The sequence below is a fragment of the Ylistrum balloti genome, unplaced genomic scaffold (genome assembly GCF_031769215.1).
Source record: "Ylistrum balloti isolate Yb309-2 unplaced genomic scaffold, AGI_CSIRO_Ybal_v1 Utg370974, whole genome shotgun sequence".
NCBI classification, from domain to species: Eukaryota; Metazoa; Mollusca; class Bivalvia; order Pectinida; family Pectinidae; genus Ylistrum; species Ylistrum balloti.
In genome coordinates, this window is record NW_026782546.1 from 342609 (window position 1) to 363419 (window position 20811).

General features: G+C 35.3%; 1 protein-coding gene across 1 annotated transcript; it reads left to right on the forward strand.

The window, feature by feature from the left end:
* Positions 1–1756: 1756 nt before the first annotated feature.
* LOC132559830 (coiled-coil domain-containing protein 57-like) lies at positions 1757–18846 on the forward strand. The gene is made up of 21 exons (XM_060224459.1): positions 1757–1833; positions 2508–2662; positions 4161–4329; positions 4592–4713; positions 4945–5033; positions 5633–5790; positions 6319–6393; positions 6891–7130; positions 7814–7972; positions 8224–8386; positions 8708–8842; positions 9597–9780; positions 10067–10264; positions 10836–10936; positions 11623–11823; positions 13137–13196; positions 13460–13685; positions 14111–14235; positions 14566–14671; positions 18101–18343; positions 18609–18846. The coding sequence occupies exons 1-21, from the start codon at positions 1757–1759 to the stop codon at positions 18803–18805; spliced, it is 3183 nt and encodes a 1060-aa protein (XP_060080442.1). The 3' UTR covers positions 18806–18846.
* The last annotated feature ends 1965 nt before the right edge of the window (positions 18847–20811 follow it).

The following is a 20811-nucleotide window of genomic DNA, read 5'->3' on the forward strand; positions in this document are numbered from 1 at the left end:
CATATTCCATCGTTCTAATTTGATTTCCAGCTCCGAATGCAAGCTCACAAAACTTACCGGAAGTTTACAAACGCACGATTCTACCAAAAAGAGGAGACGTCGGCACAAAGATTAATAAATTAAATCTAGTCCAAAACAAATGCTTGACCGTAAACATAAGTTCATAAAATATATTCCATTCACATTATTGTTTTCTTCTGGTTTTATTTCTTTTTCTTATTTTACGACATTGTATATTTCACTTTCGGCAGGGTTTTTGACAGGCGCTTGTTTTGATTTCAGCACAGAGTTGTTTACAGTTCTGTTGGAGATGGTAGTATATTGACTTCATGAGGTCCTTTCATGTAACTTAATTGACTCTGCTTTTTATTCCATGATACCAGTATTGTATTTCAATTTAGACAATGTCGTATTGTACTCATAACTGATGAATCTGAAAGTACATTCAAGAAAGCATGCTCTAACTTGTTTTGCAGGGGTAATTTTGCCCAACTCGGGTAACTGCAATGTTGTAGCTCAGACAACATGATGATTTATGCTGTGTTGTTTATGGTAGGATGAAAGTATAAATATTAGTACGATACATTGCCCTATCCAAGCAAATAGGCATGCACTGTGTACATATATTCCGATTTTAAAACAAGACACATCTCACACTGATTATAGAGACACAGCAGACAGAAATGAGAGCTCATAGCAACTCTCTTCATTATGATTAAAGCTGGATAATTCTCTGACTATACCTTGTGAAGGTGAAATCTTATCATATAAGACTGAATGCAAGTCCGAGACAAGTCATTTTGGTAGTTTGAATTCCATTTAATTTAATGGTGCCGCATATCTAACTGACAATGTATATGCAATAACAGTCTACCATATTATAGACATTTTGATAGAATTAGGTCCATGTTAGTCACTGCAATATTTAAAATCAACAACAAATGTGTTAGTTAAATGCTGTTTTATTTTTTTCTTGGTACCTATCATACTGAAACAACTTTTTCCCATGAAAACACTAATTATGTTCAAAATAACTTCTGCCTTTGTCCCAAAACAACTTGTTACCGAAACAACCTGACTGTTGAGTCTGGAATATTGTAGGCTTATGTGGCTATTGAATCAAGGGCACTGTAGGATTATGTAATCTTAAACTATTGAGTCTGCCAATTTGTGGCAGTTGAGTGTGGGGTACTCCAGGGGTCAGTCTTTGGACTGTGATTTTATCAGTACATTTTATTTGTTTGGTGCATTCTTTAACCAAATTTCCACAACCTATTATATCCTTAATGAAATTCATCTTCAAGGCTGTGTAGATCTTGATATAATGTTTCAGTGTTATGCACAGAGACTATTGTCATCCATAAACAGACATATACTATACTTAGGAAAATGTTCTAGTTATACAATTTGTAGTAAGAAATAGACAAGGACTCATTATGCATCCCTGATATACTACAGACAGCATGTGATGTTGTACATTAACACAAGCACAGACTTAACTTGTCTTGGCCTCTTAAAGCTTTAGATGAGGCCAGGAGATAATTCATATGATAGCTTCATTTTTGTATCAATTCATCCCATATTTTGTTGATTTGGATACAAATTTAACTCAAAACCGCCAGTATGTATTATTGAATGCAGGTGTGACTTTCGTTACTTGTGATATTGCTAGAAACAAGAATAGCATGGAGTTTCATTTCGGTTTCTAGGTCTTGTTACATAACTATCATTACCTGTGACATTGCCTGATGAAAGAATGGCTGATTCAGATGAAAATTGGAAGGAATTGGCTGCCCAGAAGGAAAGAGAATGGAAGGAAGTCACAAATCAAAGGTAAAGAAACTGTTTATATACATATTTATCTTTAAGTAAACAACATTTTACTTATCTGAAGTTGGAGCATATGCTGTAGTGCTTGATAATGTATACCCAGATAGGTCTTTTTCTGATGTCTTTAACTTAAAATCTAAAACTTAAAATGAAACCCATTAGTTTCTTTACAGTTGAGCATGTAATATCAATGTCTCAAACAGGTCACTCTTTGCTGAACATTCGTTTTCTGTCTTGCTATTTACTGTTATGTTTTTAAACACTTCGTCCTGATTTTGGATGATATCCACTTGAATAGTTTGCATTAACATATACAGTAATTATCTCATTTATTATTGTTGCTCATGAAATAAATTATCAGATCCTTTTTCTGTCAGTTTTGAGTACCAGATAATTCTGACAACCAATGATGGCAGCCTCACAGAAACTTGAAAATTCTATACATATGTATTGTACACACACCCCACTTTGGAATATATTTCTAAAATAAATTGTGCACATAACATGGGTTTTTACGGTAGATACTAAAGGGTATGCAAGGTGATTGAAGTACCAGGGCATATCTACAACCAATAAATTCTGATTGTACCACACTTTAATGTTTGCTGAAAAATAGGTGAGTCAGCTATACATTAACATATTTTTTTAAGTGTTACTACTTTTACATGTATACTTAGAATACAAACCCTGGAGGCAGCTTACAAAGACAAGGATAGACAGCTTCAAGAGGAAAAAGCAAAATTCACAAAACTTAAAGAAGATTTCAAGTACAACATGAAAGTCCTCGAGGAGAGAGACAAGGAACTAGAAACATATGACCTAACTTTCAGTGGTATGTTGATTATCTAGCTGATTGTTATCATGGCTCTAATTGTATTATAAATACCTTTAGTGGGACTCAACCAATGACAAGGAACAACCAAGCTGTACACAAAGAGAATACCTGGGTATATGGTCATTGTCTTATTTTATAATTTGTTTGTCCACAGCCAAAATGCAACTTACATTTTAAGTGACTGACTGTGCTTTTCAATCTGCAACATTTAGTTTGAAAATTCACACTATCAACACAATTTGTTATTTAATCATTTTTACCTGTAATTGACATTACACTGAATTAGGCCTGATGGCATATGTTAAAATAATTGCTATATGAAGATATGGTTCCAAACTGCAATAGAAATAACAACAATTTTATGAATTGTTTGTTACAACAAATCTAATTGTCTATCTTAACAGTAATTCATATTTTAAATGCAATATTTACCAGAGGTTACAGTAAATCAGATTGTGATTCTGTCTACCAAGGTAATTAGTGCACATGCTGAAGTATAATTGTCAAAACAAAGGAAATATATATCTGGTAGTTGTATGCCAACATTTGCAGCACAAATTGCAGGATAAACACCTTTACTGGGATTCAAAAATGATAATGAATGACATATGTATATTTAGCTGTTACTTGACAAATTACCACGAACAACCAAGCTGCATTATAAATAACTTTACAAGGATTGGACAAATTATGAGTTATTCAATTTACTCTTGTTTGATGGTTGTTACCCCCTGATAACCTAAACCGAATACATCTAGATCCTTAATCTTTAATCAAAAAGAGAAAGGTATGAACATCTTCATAGACAGTCTCAGGTTGATCACAGGAGCAGGTAAGGTCACAAGACTAAATGATATACAATTATACATTACATATCCATATCGGTACTTGGTACTGAATGCAAAGTATTAGGATATTTGATTCCTAAATACTCTTTTAACAGTTCCTTCCAAATTAGTTTGTGTCCTTTTTATATTTCCACTTTAACCTCTCAAAACAATTAGGTGGTAGGCAGCAGGTTAAATTTTTACTATGATATTTAGAAGGATAGTCGTGGGGAATGAAATTCTTGCCCTATACATGTATTTCTATCAAACTCTCTTTAGCCTTGGTGTGATTGTTTAGTTCCATTTCTGTGATGCTTTACATCATACAGTCCTCAATATTTACCTGAATTCACAAACAGGTGTGTGCTACGTCTTTTCTTGTTATCAACTATAGTAAAATTAAACTGCAGTTTTCTTTACTTCCTTCAAAGCAATGGAGGGGGCTTCTGTATTTTCTACAAAAAATTTCTTGTTTACAACATAGATGTAAACCTTCTTTATAAAATACAATATTGAAAAAAGAAATACTTGTTTTGCTGTGAGTTGGTCTAAACTGTAAATAAGTTTCAGTTTGAATTTACTCTTGGTCTTTATACATATACAGTCCATATTTTCTATGTTTATTTGTATATTTGTGTGTATTGAATGTCCTTATTCACCATGGCCAGAGCTGAAGTCCAGCCTGAATGTAAAGAATGGAGAGATTAGTGAGATGAAGATTAAGTTGGATGACATGAAAACCTGGAGTGACAGGGAGAACCAAGCTCGAGAAGAACTGCAACTTCACTATCAACAAAGATTGAAAGAGAAACAGGCAGAAATTGATTCTTACAGATGGTAAGTACAAGATACTGTTAAGTGTGTTGAAATCTTGTGTCTTTTAAAACTTTAAAGATTTTTGTTAATGTTTTCCTTGTTTGAGATTTTACTTATTGCAAATATCTGGAAGAGTGTGAGACAGAAACCAGGGAAATTTTGTTTCATCGAATAAATTCATTACACTGAAATTTGAAACAAATGTATGAAAGGCTGTGTGATGTATATCAATATTATTACTATTTTCTGTTGTAGTTTCTAGTTTTTGCATTAAATTTTTCAGTTCCAAAGACTCTGAGTTACAGCAGGAAAGAAAAGAATTTGAGAATTTCAAAAGGAATCTTCAGAGAAAATTGACTGAAGTTGAAGAAGAACTGGATACACAAAGAAGGGAACTTAGTGCAGGTACAGTATGTAATTCCTATTAACGAGATAAATTACCTGTACACATGACCTTTTATTGAAGTAAAGGTAATGTCTGAGTTATATAAGGGAGTGAGGTGTTTATTAATACAAAGCAATTGAATCCTGTCTAAGCTAATCATATTTACTCCAATGAAAAATAGAGTAAATTGCAATAACTCTTTGGATAGATTGACTTGAGATCATTTTTAATCTATGCTTGTTTGCTTTCAGAATTTGAAGATTCCTTGAAGAGAAGGGAGCATGAATTTCGTTTACAAACAGATGAAATGAGCACAAAAGTTTTAGAGTATGAACTAAAGGTATGTCAAGTTTAATGTTAGATAATATTCTATGAATCAACTGACTGGAAAACTTTCAACTTCAGTTACAAACCAAAGGGGGCATTCATCAAATAATTCATTTGACTGTATGTCAAAACATTTTGTCAAGGCCTAAGTATTGCAAACATATCATTGAAAATTTGCACCCATTTTACTTACCTGATATAACATAAATCTACTCAAGCTACTTCCATTAATTTTTATTTTCGTGCATTATAAAGATTTGTTTATCTATATTAATATGACCATGCACCAGTGTAAATGCTGTTTTTCATTTACTAAACAATTTCATACCTTTTCATATGAAGTTAGTGTCTTTTCATTGGATGCAATTATCAATATTTAGGTGACAAAGCTACTTTATTTTACAGATAATGTTTAAAATCATTCAAATAATCTAGTACTACCAAATGATGAAAATGTTAGAACACGTGTTGTTTTGAAAGGCCTCAGGTTACTGAGTAAGGATTATATATATTGCTAGACAGAGTTTCTGGAAAACAGATGTAAAGACATGTGTATATGTTTATATATAATTAAAAAACTATTGGAAGCAAACTTTACATTTAAATAACTAGGCCAAGTTATTGGGTAAGGAGATGGAGATAATGAAGGCAGCACAGGACAGGAATGCCAAGGAATACACTGAGGTTGAGAAGAATCACAGACAGCTAGAAAAAGCTCTCAAGGAAAAGGACTGGGAACTCTCTGACTTGTCAGCCATGAAGGATGCAAGGTACACCTGTTGTTAGGGGAGATTACTGTTACTAGGAGGCCTTTCAGTGGACATAGTTGTATCACAAAGATGTAATATCAATCTGGTACCAAAGGTCAAGCCATTAGTTGAGTAAAATGAGTACTTTATGTCCCTACTGAGAATTGGAAGGGGACCCGTAAATGTCCATTCTGATCATTCCTCATATTGTTTAGGTGCATATATCTGTAGGTAATATTTGTAAGATTTTATTTTATTACAAGGGGAATTTTTTTAATAGATCTGCCAGTTACATGTATAATGAGAAATTCGATTATGAAGGAAATAACTTAATTCAAAGTTCAGTCCAAATTTTTTATTCGGCTCCATCAAAGCTAGAGTTTGGGTGTTAGTTGTACTTGGATCTTCACGGAATCTGTTTTGAAGGTTGCAATTTTTAGATGCAGGTTCTTTTTATTTTTATCTTTTATGGCACAATTAAGAAGGGAAACGTGTGAGATTATGCTTACCAGTTGTTAACAACCTCCTGTCATTTTCTGATTGTTTCAGGATTTCTGATCTTGAGAAACAGATACAACAGGCAGAGGTGACCATGAATAGAATGAAAGAAGACTTTCAGAGAAAGTAAGTCTGGCCATGACTCTCTCCTTTAAAGTTACAGTATCATGTTTTACTTGTTCAATCAATCCTTTCATTACTATGGTGACTTCCTAAACTATGCAACTCCTGTTCATGTGTATGCGTATCTTTTGTATCTCCCAGATGTAATGAAAAGGAAAACCTTTTTATGATAATTTTATTAATTAGAAAACATCACAAAATTAATTCTGAATGACTCTGATCTTTTGGTTACATTTAGTACATTGTTAATGGTGGTCACACTGTAGAAAATCAAAACTGTCTTTATTTTCAACTTTAACATTGCTGCAGGAAGATAGCAAAGTGACCTTCTTGTTGTTTAACCTGAAGTAGAGCAAACAGGCTGTCAGGGCATATTTTGACAATCACTTCATATATAGACATATAGACATCAGAAATGGTAAATTTGTTCATTTATAACAGCTGCTGTTTCTAATACAAAAGAATAGTGTACCATCTTTTTGACCACTGATGTCATGAAGTATTGTTGGTTTTTACCCAGAAATGTTTTTGTTACTCAGACACAGTGAGATGGACAGATATGGACGTGAGAAAGAGGCAGCTCTCGCCAAGGTAAAGGAAGGGTATGCAGACAGGGAGCAGTCATTATCTGTCACTATTAGGGAATTGCAATCTAACATTGAGGACAGTCAGGTAGAAATACGCAAACTACAGTGGGCGAGACAAGACCTGGAGAAAGAAAAGGATCTACAGACTCAGAAGTATGATAACAATTGTTTCTCAAACCTGTCAAAACACACTTTACTATGAAATTCTAGTAGGCAAAATATTGAAACATCCCTAAAATTTTTGTTTGACATCATTGTTCCAAGTTAATGGAAGCATTTCAACTTTTTATGCTCCCTGAAGGGAGAGCATATAGTTACCGCTTTGTCCGTCCCTTCTGCTGTCTGTTCGTCTGTCAGTTTGTCATAACAAGGAGAAGTGCAGTGCACAAGAACCATCCCTCTCGTTTGCTTGATTTAAGAGTTATTGCCCTTTGTAATTTTTCATACTTAAATTTTGTACCATTATGGGAGCTTACCCGTCTCTGACAGTCCTTGTTTATCTAGCTAATATAACAAGAGACAAGCTAAACAGGCCATGTTTGCCTCTTCGTTTTTCTTTATGGATTCAAATTGATGCTGTGTTATGTATTGTTGAAGTCATGCAATTATCTATCTCTGTGTTTTAAATTTTACTGATACCTTGTGTGACCTTTTTGGTATTAATGGTGTAATTAATGAAGCTAATCTGGTGTTCCCAATCCCTTTCAATTTATCAATTTTCCAATAGAAAAGAGGAATTTCCTTAAGTTATCAAACGTAGCTTGGGAGCCAATCTCTGTTTATTTGTGTTTTAATCAGGAAGGCGTTACAGTACCTTTTTCGGCCATTCTTTTCAGATTACAAGATGAGTTGTGTGAGATGAAGACAAAGTGGGAGAAGCAGGTGACGAATGTATCCCGTAGTCAGGTCAATAAGGATCTCGAGCTAGAGGCACTCAAAGAAACTGAGGCTAAGATGAAGACTAACCTTCAGCAAAGGAAGGAAGACATCGAGAGGCATGTTACTTTAACATTAGTAAAGATTTTGATAAAGATGTCACAAAATCTTAGAGTAATACAGTATTTGAAGTTATCAATGATTAGAATTCTATTGTAACATACTCAAATGTATTCTGGTTTGATTTCCAAATTTATTTTTCAGTTTTTGGCCAGAAGATTTTGTGTATTTTTTTTTATTCATGAATATTTTTTTTTTATAAGAAGCTGTAATTAGTCCAATTCTGTTTTAAAAATGTCTGTTTTTCTAGATACAAGAAGGAGTTGAGTCTGGCTGCAGAGCGAGAAAATAGTTTGGAGAGAAGTAAAGCTCAGTTAGAGCTTGACTGGCAGAGACGGTTTGAGGATCTGGAAAGGCAGCAGTATGAAAAGTCAGAGGATTTTGTGAAGAAGCTTACTCGAAGCAGGGACGATGTAAGAGTTTTTAGAATGATTTCTGAATTAATTCAACTGAATTCATTGATATGTTTTTTATGAAGCTGCATAGCATAAGTATTTAGATTGATCAAGATTGTTTTAGTTATATGATTAATATAAGGACATAATATACACAGTTTAAATCCATTTATTATTGATCGTATATAGTATATGTCTGGTGACTGCAAAGGAACTGGGTATCATCCAGTCCTATAACACCCTAGTTATACGATAGCTAAATGAATTTCTGGTCATGTTGATATAATGATATTAATGATGTTTTAAACAGAATTAAACTTTGTCTCCAATATGTTATAGGCATTGGCGACAGTGAAAGAGAAAGAGCGAGAACTACAGCACAGAGAAACATTGATCAGGACACTTTACCATGACAGAGAGCAGGCCTTAGCCACACTCAGGAAACATAGCATTGCTGTTGAAAAAACCAATAATGTGAGCTCTGCACTTATACTGCCCGAGTATTGAGCTATACTTTCTTAATTTCTGATGAAGAGCATTTTTTGACAAAACTACAAATTTCTGAAGTCAATGAGACATTCAGTAGCTTTCTGAATAATAGCAATCTCTACCCAGGGTTGTAATTCCTTACTGTCACTAACAAATCTGTCAATGACTTAAAAGAAATCTGTAATATGATTAGCCTCTCCTCATACCACAATGTAAAAGACAGCAACAGCAGTTTCTTATTTTCATACTGAATCCAACATGCGCCATCATGTTGGTCTTGTTTACGTGGTGAGGATAAATACCACACTCTTTACACAGTGGTGCATACAAATATAATCCCATCACATTTTAGTGGAAAATTATTTTACAGTAACATATTTGGAAATAACGAAAATTTCAATCAATTTGTTAAGTAAATGATGTAGAAGATAAAACTAGAATGATTTTGAAGACTTTGGCATCAAGTATCTGACACTGAGTCATTGACAGTGGTGTCATTGTGAGTGTAAGGAACAACAGCTTTGGCCTGGAATTGTTATAAATGGATCATCAACCCTGTGTCATTGGAGAGAATAATAGGTCATTCATTTCACCATGAAAATTGTGCAGAAAAAAACTGCTTCAGATTGAAATCTGAAAAACCATGACAGAGGAGAATATAGATTAAACAAGAAGTATTAAGATTGTTTGATCATTTGATAAAGAACTGTCTCTGTATACAATGTTTACCTTGCCTTAGGTTGACATGGAGAAAGTATGGTTAACAGCAAATTCTGAGGATGTTGAACGTCTCCAGAAACAAAATGACAGCCTCAGGTCAGTTATCAAGGAAATGAGGATGCAGATGGAAAATCTTGGCCAGGAACTTCCTGTTTCAGACAGAGACTTGGAGTCAAAGGAATATCCTGGAAACAGAGATAAAGGTTGGTAAACTCTTGACATTGATAAGTCCTTCAATGACCCCATTTATTCTTTCAGAATAATCTACTTGATAAGTCATCCTATAATGATACATGGATTCTAGAGGTCCAAAAAGTACCATATGTTTCTTGTTGAAATAAACAACTTTTGTAGACTTTAATCATGTAAAAATTGTCCTTTTTTAAATATTATCATCAAATATTGTTAACCCTCGATACATGGTCACCACCTAGCTTTTATATGTGCCATGATCATTCTTTTATTAGACAAAAGAATTTTTTTTTTCAGATTATGTTGAAAATCTTCAGCAGGAAATTCGTTCTTTGAGAAAGAAAACAAGAGATTTGGAAAATCTTGTTGAGGAAGGAAAGCGGTATGGAAAGATACCTGTCGCAATCTCGTCTGCCACAGAGCAAGAAGTAATGACGGAAGTGAAGGACAACCCCACACTCCGACACCATATAAGTTCTCTAAATGAAACCATTGGTAAGTTAAGCCATCAAGTAAAATACCATAAATAGGTTTGTTTACCTGAAAGCTAAATCTTAATGTAGGAAAAGAAATGGACTCTTCCATAAGTCTGACATTTTAGTAGCTGATAGTTATCTTGAAAGTCCTCACAGAAAATGATGTATATAGTGCTGAGGTTTTCATCAAAACTGTAGGATCACTGTATCAAATGTATCAGTGTATTTATAATTATTATCCTATAAGTGTAAAAAGAACATCTATGGTCAAGATCCAAATCAGAATAAAGTTGTGTTTTTTCTGTTTCTGAAAATTATTAATTCATTCACTAATAATCTTGATACAATTTATCAAAACATCTTAATGATTTTTGTGAGACATACAAATGCAATATTGAGGAAGAGAGCTACAACAATAGTGTTTTATTAAGATTTTATCCCAGGTAGACATAATCCCTTAGTATCATAAGTTCCATCATATTACCAATCAAATCTACCATGTGATTTTGGTAGCATCATATTAATTCCTATACAATGGATGAATTGTAAGTTAGATGACAAAATGCTTTGATTTATATTAATGATTGTAGGTGCACTTAGGTCAGAAAAAGTAGAGCTGTCTGCCCAGGTAAAAAAGCAGCAGGCCAGAATACAACACCTGGAGAAGTCTGTGGAACAACTCTCTAAGGAGGTCAGTATTCTGTGTCATATCCCTGGAGACCATCCTAATACTGTTGTCATAATGGTAATAGGGACCATACAGATGCTTTAACATCAACTTTTAAGTATGTTCTTCTAACTACGATGTGACTTTTAGAAATGATATTTGGTCAGTACCATACCAAGCTGAATGGCTATGAAATTACTTTAAAGGTGACAATGGATAGATGAATTAATGTCGGAGAGGTCAAATATGGTACAATCCAATGTCATGACCATTGTCTGTAACATATTGTACTATTTAGTTACTTAAATCATCTGGATCAACTGAAAACCTAAATTGTGAAAAAAGATTTGAAATTTTATAGCAAAGACCTTGGTGATGATCCAAAATGACATGTTACCTTCCTTACATTTATGATTGAATACATTTTACTTCGACCTTCTTTGAAGGTCAAAATGCAAGATATTATTTATAAATGTACTGATATTCAATAAAAGTCCTCATGAACAATACAGGCTAATTAATTCTCAAGTTTAAATGCAGTGATCTGGAAGGAAATGTAAGTGTATCAATATTTTAATTTTATTTAAAGATTAAAATCGTAACTTTAAGAGTATTCATTAAGGGGATGTATTGCTACAATAGATATTGTCTATACTTTCCTTTGGAACAAAGAGACAATACTCAAATAAGTGATGACTATTATGCCACAGCCTCGCCAAAAGCAAGTAGAGGTGGATCAACTGAGGTATGATCTCAGTGCTAGAGAGAGGCGTAGCCAGGCAGAAATCGCTAGCATGAGGCAAAGGGTGTCGGACCTAGAGATGCAGCTTGCTGAAGCCAGGAAGGAGAGTGATGAGTATTACCGCAGCAACCTAGAGAGGAACATGGAGGTTACAGGACTGCGACAGGAGGTAAGTGTAGGACAAACCTGTCAGAAATAAAATAAAACAATACAGTAAGTATTGGCTATATTTTATTTGATATATGTAGGATATATATTCTGAACAAGTCCAGTCATTTGTGTGTTAATGATTTTGAACTTTTTTTTAGTCTTGTGCAAATTAAAGCCAACACTAAAAGATTGCAGTGATGTGTCTTTAAAATCTTGAAAATTAGATGTTTTGTTTAATTAATTTCCTGAACAATGTGTTTCGATCATTACAGGAAATAAAGTTAGATGTTGTATCTAAAATGTTTTGTTAGATTGATCAGACTGTTTGTTGGAGTTTGTACAGCTGTAAACTACAGTCAACCTTTGATGTTTTTAAGTTCAAGGGACTGCCAAAAAACTTTGATACATTGATACTTTGAATCATTCCTGGTGGGTTATATCGACGTTTTTATGTTCATGGATATATATAGTTGACAAGATACTTTTACCTGAACACACCAACAAATACCAAAACACCAGATTAAATGAAAAGATGCATTTTGATCTTTAAATATTTTCATTCATGAAAAAAAAAACATAACTTTAAATAGAATTCAATGTGAAATTGATAATACATGCTTATGTTTACATTCATGCCTTCTTGTCACACAGTATATGTATTTTACAGATCGACAGCTATTCTGAATCAATCTGAGATGCATGATTGATAGATAAATCACTGTGCTTCTCATGCTTTCATGCTTAAAACTGAAAAGTGATTTGTTGAGAATGAGTGAAATTATCATACAAATGATAGAATTTCCTCGGATTGTTGTCAAAATTCTTTAAATTAGACTTAACTAAATGCCATTACCCCTATAGCGGCAGTGATTATTATCTTTGATTTAATATCATGACTTGTAAGTAAGCAATTAAATTTTAATTTGTATCTGGTCATTAAAAACCTTGTAACATAGAGCCAATGGTAGCGATCTATCGTAATCCCATTGTCAGGTAGCATTCTTTGTTGAAATGTGTGAAATTTTGCCACGGGACAAAAATACCTGTACAGTAGAGGGAAATGTTTTGTTCAAATCATGAGGGGTCAATGACTGTGTTATCCTAGCTTACAGTCCGTTAAAAACACCTTAAATACATCAAAAAGTTTGATTCAGAACAGGGTAAATTAGTAGTAATATAAAGGAATGAAATTTGGGACTAGACAAAAACTTTGATTTATCGAGAAATTTGAATCATGGAAGTTCAATTCATAGAAGTTTGACTTTGTACTTTGTTGATAGATTCATCTAGGTTTTATGTTTTGTATTAGAACTTATTTTGAAATAATTTCAGATTTCTGCTCTGAAGCTAGAAATGGCTGACAAGCGACCAACAGTAAATTTTGGAGCACAGGTATACATGTTTAAAACAAAGAAAATGTTAATTCACTCCATTTGTAATGCTATGTATGTCTTGTCTTGGTCAATAAAAATCACACCTAGCATTATTGATGATGTCCCCTTTTGCATGATTTAAATTTTCCAAGTTGTGACCATAATAAATTCAAACAAAGGATGCGAAGTGAGTGCATACCAATATGAAATCCTACCTGATATGTAGATATCCTCACTAAATGCAGGGAGAATGTTTGACCTTCTATTATATATTTGCTCCAGGAGCTAATGATACAGCAGCTAGAAGATGAAATATCACGATTGAGGCAGCAAGCTCCAGAACAAGAAGGGTCTGTGGATCTTGGACCGCAAGGTCATGCTAAGGGCAGTGTGGAAGATCTAAAGCATAAACTGAAAGGAGCAGCAAAACACATAGCACAATTAGCTAAGGAGAAACAACAGCTCATTGAAATGGGTAACCGGCTTAGAGCAGACCTCAAGAAAGCAGGTAAGAGAAACCGAGGATTCACCAAGACTTGAGGTAGATCAAAGTACAATTCCTTTTGATTATCATGTGATTTGTATCAAATAATGATACACCAGATGTAAGATATTTGCTGTGCACATAACACATATGGTGTGGCAGCTGAACTCATACTTCCTTTCATCAAATTGAGAAATCATACCCTGATCATTTAGGTGATAGTGCATAACTAGTGCATAACTACTGCATCATCCAACTTTGGAAAGGCTGCTTACCTGTGATATTGATATAAAGATATGTGACAACATTTTTAATATGAATTACAGGAGTATAATTAAGTCCCCAGTAAACCTGGATTATAATACTTATTAAAACATTTGATATTTAGCTTTCACAAATTACACAATGTAAGGTAATATTCATATTCTCTTTCTGTTGTATTTAAACAGGCATTCAACCTTCTCATGGTCCTCCGAAGTCAGCTCCCTCCACTAACAGTCAAAATGTTATGTCACAAGAGATGCTTAACAGACTAAGTCAGCTGGAACGCCTACAGTATCAGCTGACGAGGCAGGTATGTTGAGTTCCCAACAATCTTTTTTCACTATCATAGGTAGGATGAAGAGTACCAATAGTTCTACTACAAAATCAGGTTACAGGGCATTTATGTTTAGTTTGTATGATAGATCTGTGTTGTCACTATAATAGGTAAGGTGTTGAGAGTACTAGTAGTTCTACTACTGTAACAATATCAATGGACAGGGCAGGTATGTTGAGTTTGTATGATAAATCTATATTGTCACTATAATGAAAATACAGTTGACCAAATAGGAATTTATAAACTGCATGTTGTCTTTCGGTCCATTAATGTTAAAAATTGAACAATTTGATTTGTATTTTACAGCAGCTGCAATATGCCCAGAAGTTTCCACCATCGAAGCCTGAGGAGAGAGATTATTTGGATTCTGAAATTGATGAGAGACCTCCTTCCATTCTTAAGAAGTCTATAGGTATTTGAAATTAGAAATTGACATTTGTTATTTTGTTTGGGACAATCTGCATAATTCATTTTTTTATTTTAATGCTTTATGCAAATTGCATAATGTGAGATGCTTCATGCAAAATTCTTAAGAAGTTTTTTTATGAATTAGGCCTTAGTAAATTGAGATTCTAAAAGCTCTACAGCTGCACCAGGATTACAGGCAACTTTGTGTATGTTTCCCAATTAGGTTTTCGTGAAACTACTTAATGGTCAAAATATTTTAAGCATTTAGCATTCAGCATTTTGTTTCTTATAAAATAATTTTTGAAAGTAAAGGGCATGCTATCAAGCTATAAAAACTACAACAAACAGCCTAATCAATCTAATAGAAAAGGTCGTTTGAATCTTGGCAGTTGTACGAGGTGTGAAACAGAGCAAGACCTGTTTGGAAGGGGGTTAAAACAAATGCACTACCCTGTTTCCGTCGAAGGTCTTTGCCTTTAAACATGTAGAGGGTGATCTATTTACATGAAGTGGACTGTGTTCGTCTTGCCTCATCCAATGTTGAAGGAGTTAGGTCTCTGACAACACCGGTACGATCCCCAGTGCCATGAGTTCTGTCCCCTTGGTCTTAGAGTGGGATTCATGACCTTTTGGGGGTATTATGCAATATACCTGGTGTCATTGTACTGCAATTGGCCCACAGGACAATGAGTTATGATTGATAATGGATTGATCAATGGTGAGGTTAAAAGCCCCCAAAAGAAAATAAGAGGAGAGTGTGAGACTGCCACCACCTGTTATGTCTACTGATTTTGAGATATAGATGTTACAATATTATTTACAACAGGTTAACATGGTAAGGTCAACTATTGACATGCTGTCACTCTCCTGTGGAATATCATAGGTTCATCTCACAGCTGATAATGTTTGAATAGTAGTGCCTCCATTGCAAAGAAAGTTAAAGAATTCAAGAAACATGACATTGCTACATACATTGCGATAGAAATAGAGTCTCTGCAGTTTAAGTGTATATATGATAGCATCATGATCATGACTGCTACTGGGCAAAGTAACAACAAAGTACAACAGGTTAACATGGTAAGGTCAACTATTGACATGCTGTCACTCTCCTGTGGAATATCATAGGTTCATCTCACAGCTGATAATGTTTGAATAGTAGTGCCTCCATTGCAAAGAAAGTTAAAGAATTCAAGAAACATGACATTGCTACATACATTGCGATAGAAATAGAGTCTCTGCAGTTTAAGTGTATATATGATAGCATCATGATCATGACTGCTACTGGGCAAAGTAACCTGTTTGTTCAGAACAGTTGAATATCTACTCTGTGGTGAAAGGGGTCTGTTTTTGATGTCTTTAAGTTGAGTGACATGCTTTGACAATTTTTTGAAATTGTTGCATTGCTGATGCACATATTGATGGCAGGATTGTAGTGGTTGGTACTGCAAGTTAACTTGCCACATGAAAAGAATCTGAAGAATGCAACACTGCATGCAGCCTCCATGTTAAAGTCCTTCTCCAGGTTGAAGACGCCATGCTGAAAGGCTGTACACAGCTTGTGGAAGACGTGATAGGTTATTAGCGTCTTCAGTTTTGTTGGAGTGCTTTGTGTTTTGTTGATGTAAGATGGTCTGAAGACAATAGATAGGCAGAACTTTTGGGCCTAACAGTGGATTAGATTGGCCAGTTTTTGTGCATTGATGTTTGATTCCATACAAGTATAGATTGAAGGTATAGTATTTTAGGTGTAGACTTGTGTAGCAGTGGGTCACAAAATAAATCAGGATGTTGTCAGAAACAGAGTTGAATACTGAAGTAGGGTGGCAGAGGTCATAAATGTTCATGAAGTGATGAGAACATGCTGTTTCACAGTTGTATGATGTTCAAGTGTATTTGGCTATAGAAGCCTCCCGTAACTCTTGTATGATTGGGTCTAGTTCAGAGGCACTCCTGGTAGATGGACTGCACATATAGAAAATTGTTGTGTGAAAGCACTCCAGGTGAGTTTGCTTAAGATGGCCATGATATTTGCACACTTAAAGAGATCCTTAGTGGTTATAATTTTAGCATGTTGTCACAGTGAAGTATGATAGCTGCTATGACTAAAGGATACCATTCCATGTAAACTATGGACATGTCAGAATAGTCAAGAGATGGCCTTGAATCTGTAGGCTGGTGAAGTAGCCTGCGAAGCCAATGCTACCCACTGCATCTGTGATTAGGTGGGAAGCTAAGGCGACATTATCATAAACAGAGTGTCTGTTCCACTGTCCTTTCTACAGTCTGACAGTCCTGAAGGCTCATAAATACCAAGTTTGGTGATTTTGGTCATGAGTCCAGCATTTGTCCAGTTCTCCAGCCTGGATGTGTTCTTACTTGGCATTATTATATCAGCAACATTTGCGAAGCTTCCATTGGAGTCAACCACCTTACGTTTTTGTCCTCTGGTCGAAATATTATGTAGAGAGAGAAATCTTGAGTAGACACCTCAGAGAAGTCTGAGACAACGAGCTTACTTTGTCTATGTTGAAGCTGATGAGGATAATTTCCAGATAGTTGGCAGTGAAGCAATTGGTCAGTTGTAGACTGTGTATGAAATAAGTAGGGGTCAGACATTCTTTGTATGGTGAGGGCATTTGAGGTCAAATGACTAGAAATAAGGTGCAGTAAACTGCATATTAACCAGGGCACATTGTGCTGACAAATGTTTACGTGATGATGTAATTTGTTTACATGGATAGCTTGATATCTGTCATAAAGTACAGTCAAATCATAGGCTTTGTATTTTGATTAGACTCTACTGGCTCCAGATTGTCTGAAATTAAATTTTAAAATGGAAATAACTTGACAGCCTTGGTCAATTCGGGTTATCCATCAAATTTGTCAGTCATGTAGGCCTTGGGAATAAATAGGAGCTAGGCAGACCACCCTACACTTCTGTCACTGAACACGCATAGAACGCACTAGACCATTGTCACTCATTAGGTCTAGAGACACTTAGACACTTAGTAAACAAAACGACTATATGATCACCACAAGGACATTTAGGAAGGCCAGGACAAGAGAGAGAGAGGAACTTTTGTGGTGTATACCTTTTCAACAAATAAGAATTCAACCGCGAGAAATCAAGGACTTTCTTCTTATGTTTTCACCACCACACAGTAATGTGTGGCTCCATGGAATAGAGGGTTACAGTTCCTTGCCAAATTTATATTATTGGTGAAGAATTAAAATGAGACTCATCTTGATAAGGCAACTCCCTCTTAGTAATGGAAGTGTCTGCAAGGTAGTTGCAGTAGAGAGAGATGGTGCGATCTAGGTTAGCATGTGGTACCTTGGCTAAATATTTCTATATAAAGCTTCAATGTATTCATGTGATTAAATTTTACTTTATTTTTTTTGTGGCTTTGACTTGTTTCACTTGAACCTCCAGATTTTGCTGAGACTGATGATATCATAGATGTACGTGCTAGTTATGATACAACAGACTCACGGCGGTCAGGCCTGACAGACTCCTCCAGGGCACCGTCCTATCAAGGAAATTCTTCTCAGACTCGGGAACAGTTCCTGATGAGCATGTCATCTGTTGGTGGAGAGTCTCTCCAGGAAATCTGGAAGATGATGGAGGAGAGACCAAGTCCAAGTCCATTTACACCACATTATCTTGACAAACATGGTAAGTTTAAAGCGAGATTTAACACTGGAGATTATTGAAAGATAAGCATTGTTTTCTCTATTATCCAAAGTCTTTCTGACACAATATCAATTTTGACAGGTTATCCTATGTCATTCAAGTCAATCTGTTGTCCCTCGTCGTCACTCTCTCAATCTTGGGTCGGTCTCTGGTAGTATTTATATTTTTTCTACAGGTTGAGCTGTCCTCTTCTGTCATACCAGGAATATGTTATGATTTTCACCTTGTCTCCTTGTGTTCATTACAGGTGAATACCCGACCAACAATACTGACCAAGGCCTGGATAATTCAGGAGAACTAATTCTCAAAGGGAGAAAACCAAGTATGGAAATGCGAAGTAAATCTGACTCAAAGTTATCTCAAAAAGTTGCTGGAAAGAAAGGGGCTGTGAAAAATGTGCGAAAACCAAAAATCCGTAACTATAATGAAAAAGGAGTCCAGTGATTATAAATGCTGTTATTGGGACACAGTTCAGACACACTTGCAGTTATGACAGGTTAATACTGCTAGTCCTTATCTAACTAATTGAATTTCAATTATACTGGGACTGATACCACAACAGACCACAAAAATGATACACAGTGGCATGATAGAATGCCTACTCATACATAGCAGTAGAAAAATATCATTTGGCATGTAACAGTGCAGACCTTTTATGTAGGGATATCTGTGATATTGACACATGTCTTACTCCATTGCAACAGTCCAGATCAGTATGAAGGGATGTCTAAAATGTCCTGTTCTGTTATAACAGTATAGACCTTTATAAAAGGACATCAGTGTGATGTAGACACATGTCCTAATCCTATGTAACTAAAGATGTTAACATGTATCTTACTCCTATGATACTATATAGATCTGTGTGGAGGAATGTCTGTGATGTAGACATGGGTCACACTCCTATGTAACTATATGGATCTGTGTGAAGGAATGTCTGTGATGTAGACACGGGTTACACTCCTATGCTACTATATAGATCTGTGTGAAGGAATGTCTGTGATGTAAACACGGGTCACACTCCTATGTAACTATATGGATCTGTGTGAAGGAATGTCTGTGATGTAGACACGGGTCACACTCCTATGTAACTATATAGATCTGTGTGAAGGAATGTCTGTGTGATGTAGACACGGGTCACACTCCTATGTTACTATATAGATCTGTGTGAAGGAATGTCTGTGTGATGTAGACACAGGTCACACTCCTATGTAACTATATGGATCTGTGTGAAAGAATGTCTGTGATGTAGACACGGGTCACACTCCTATGTAACTATATAGATCTGTGTGAAGGAATGTCTGTGTGATGTAGACACGGGTCACACTCCTATGTTACCATATAGATCTGTGTGAAGGAATGTCTGTGTGATGTAGACACGGGTCACACTCCTATGTTACCATATAGATCTGTGTGAAGGAATGTCTGTGTGATGTAGACACAGGTCACACTCCTATGTAACTATATAGATCTGTGTGGAGGAATGTCTGTGATGTAGACATCGGTCACACTCCTATGTGACAGTACATACTTCTATGGAAGGACATGTGTGAAGAAGACATAGGTCACACTCCTATGTAACAGTACAGACCTGTATGTAAGGATGTCTGTGATGTAGACATGGGTCACACTACTATATAACAGTACAGACTTGTATGTAAGGATGTCTGTGATGTAGACACATGTCCTTATCCTATGTAACAGTACATACTTCTGTGGAAGGACATGTGTGAAGAAGACATAGGTCACACTACTATGCAACAGTACAGACCTGTATATAATGATGTCTGTGTGATGTAGACACATGTCCTTATCCTGTGTAACAGTACAGACCTGTATGTAAGGATGTCTGTGTGATGTAGACACATGTCCTTATCCTATGCAACAGTACAGACCTGTATATAAGGATGTCTGTGTGATGTAGACACATGTCCTTATCCTGTGTAACAGTACAGACATGTATGTAAGGATGTCTGTGTGATGTAGACACATGTCCTTATCCTGTGTAACAGTACAGACCTGTATGTAAGGATGTCTGTGTGATGTAGCAATGCAGTACTGAATGTAGAGATTTGTTTGATTTTATCACTGATGACATTTCTTACATGGTATCCAAGGAAATCCTATAATGTTGTTAGTTTTATTTATACATATATTTTTTTACAATAAAACAAATGTACTAGACTGAATTCTAAGTGTGTGTTTTGTTTGTTTTTTTTAATGTGAATGGGAGGGCTGCATGAACTTTTCTGACAGTTCTAATCCTAGGAACGCCAAAATGTCCTTGTTGGGTGAATTTAAATCTCTTAACAATTCTCAATATCTTTGGTCAGTGGCAGGCTGTGATTTACTGTACTTTGATCTGTTGGCCATGGTCATGAGATTTGGCCAATCGATCAAATGACAGAATCAAAGAGATTCTAAGGAATGACTGAGATCAATATTCAAATTAA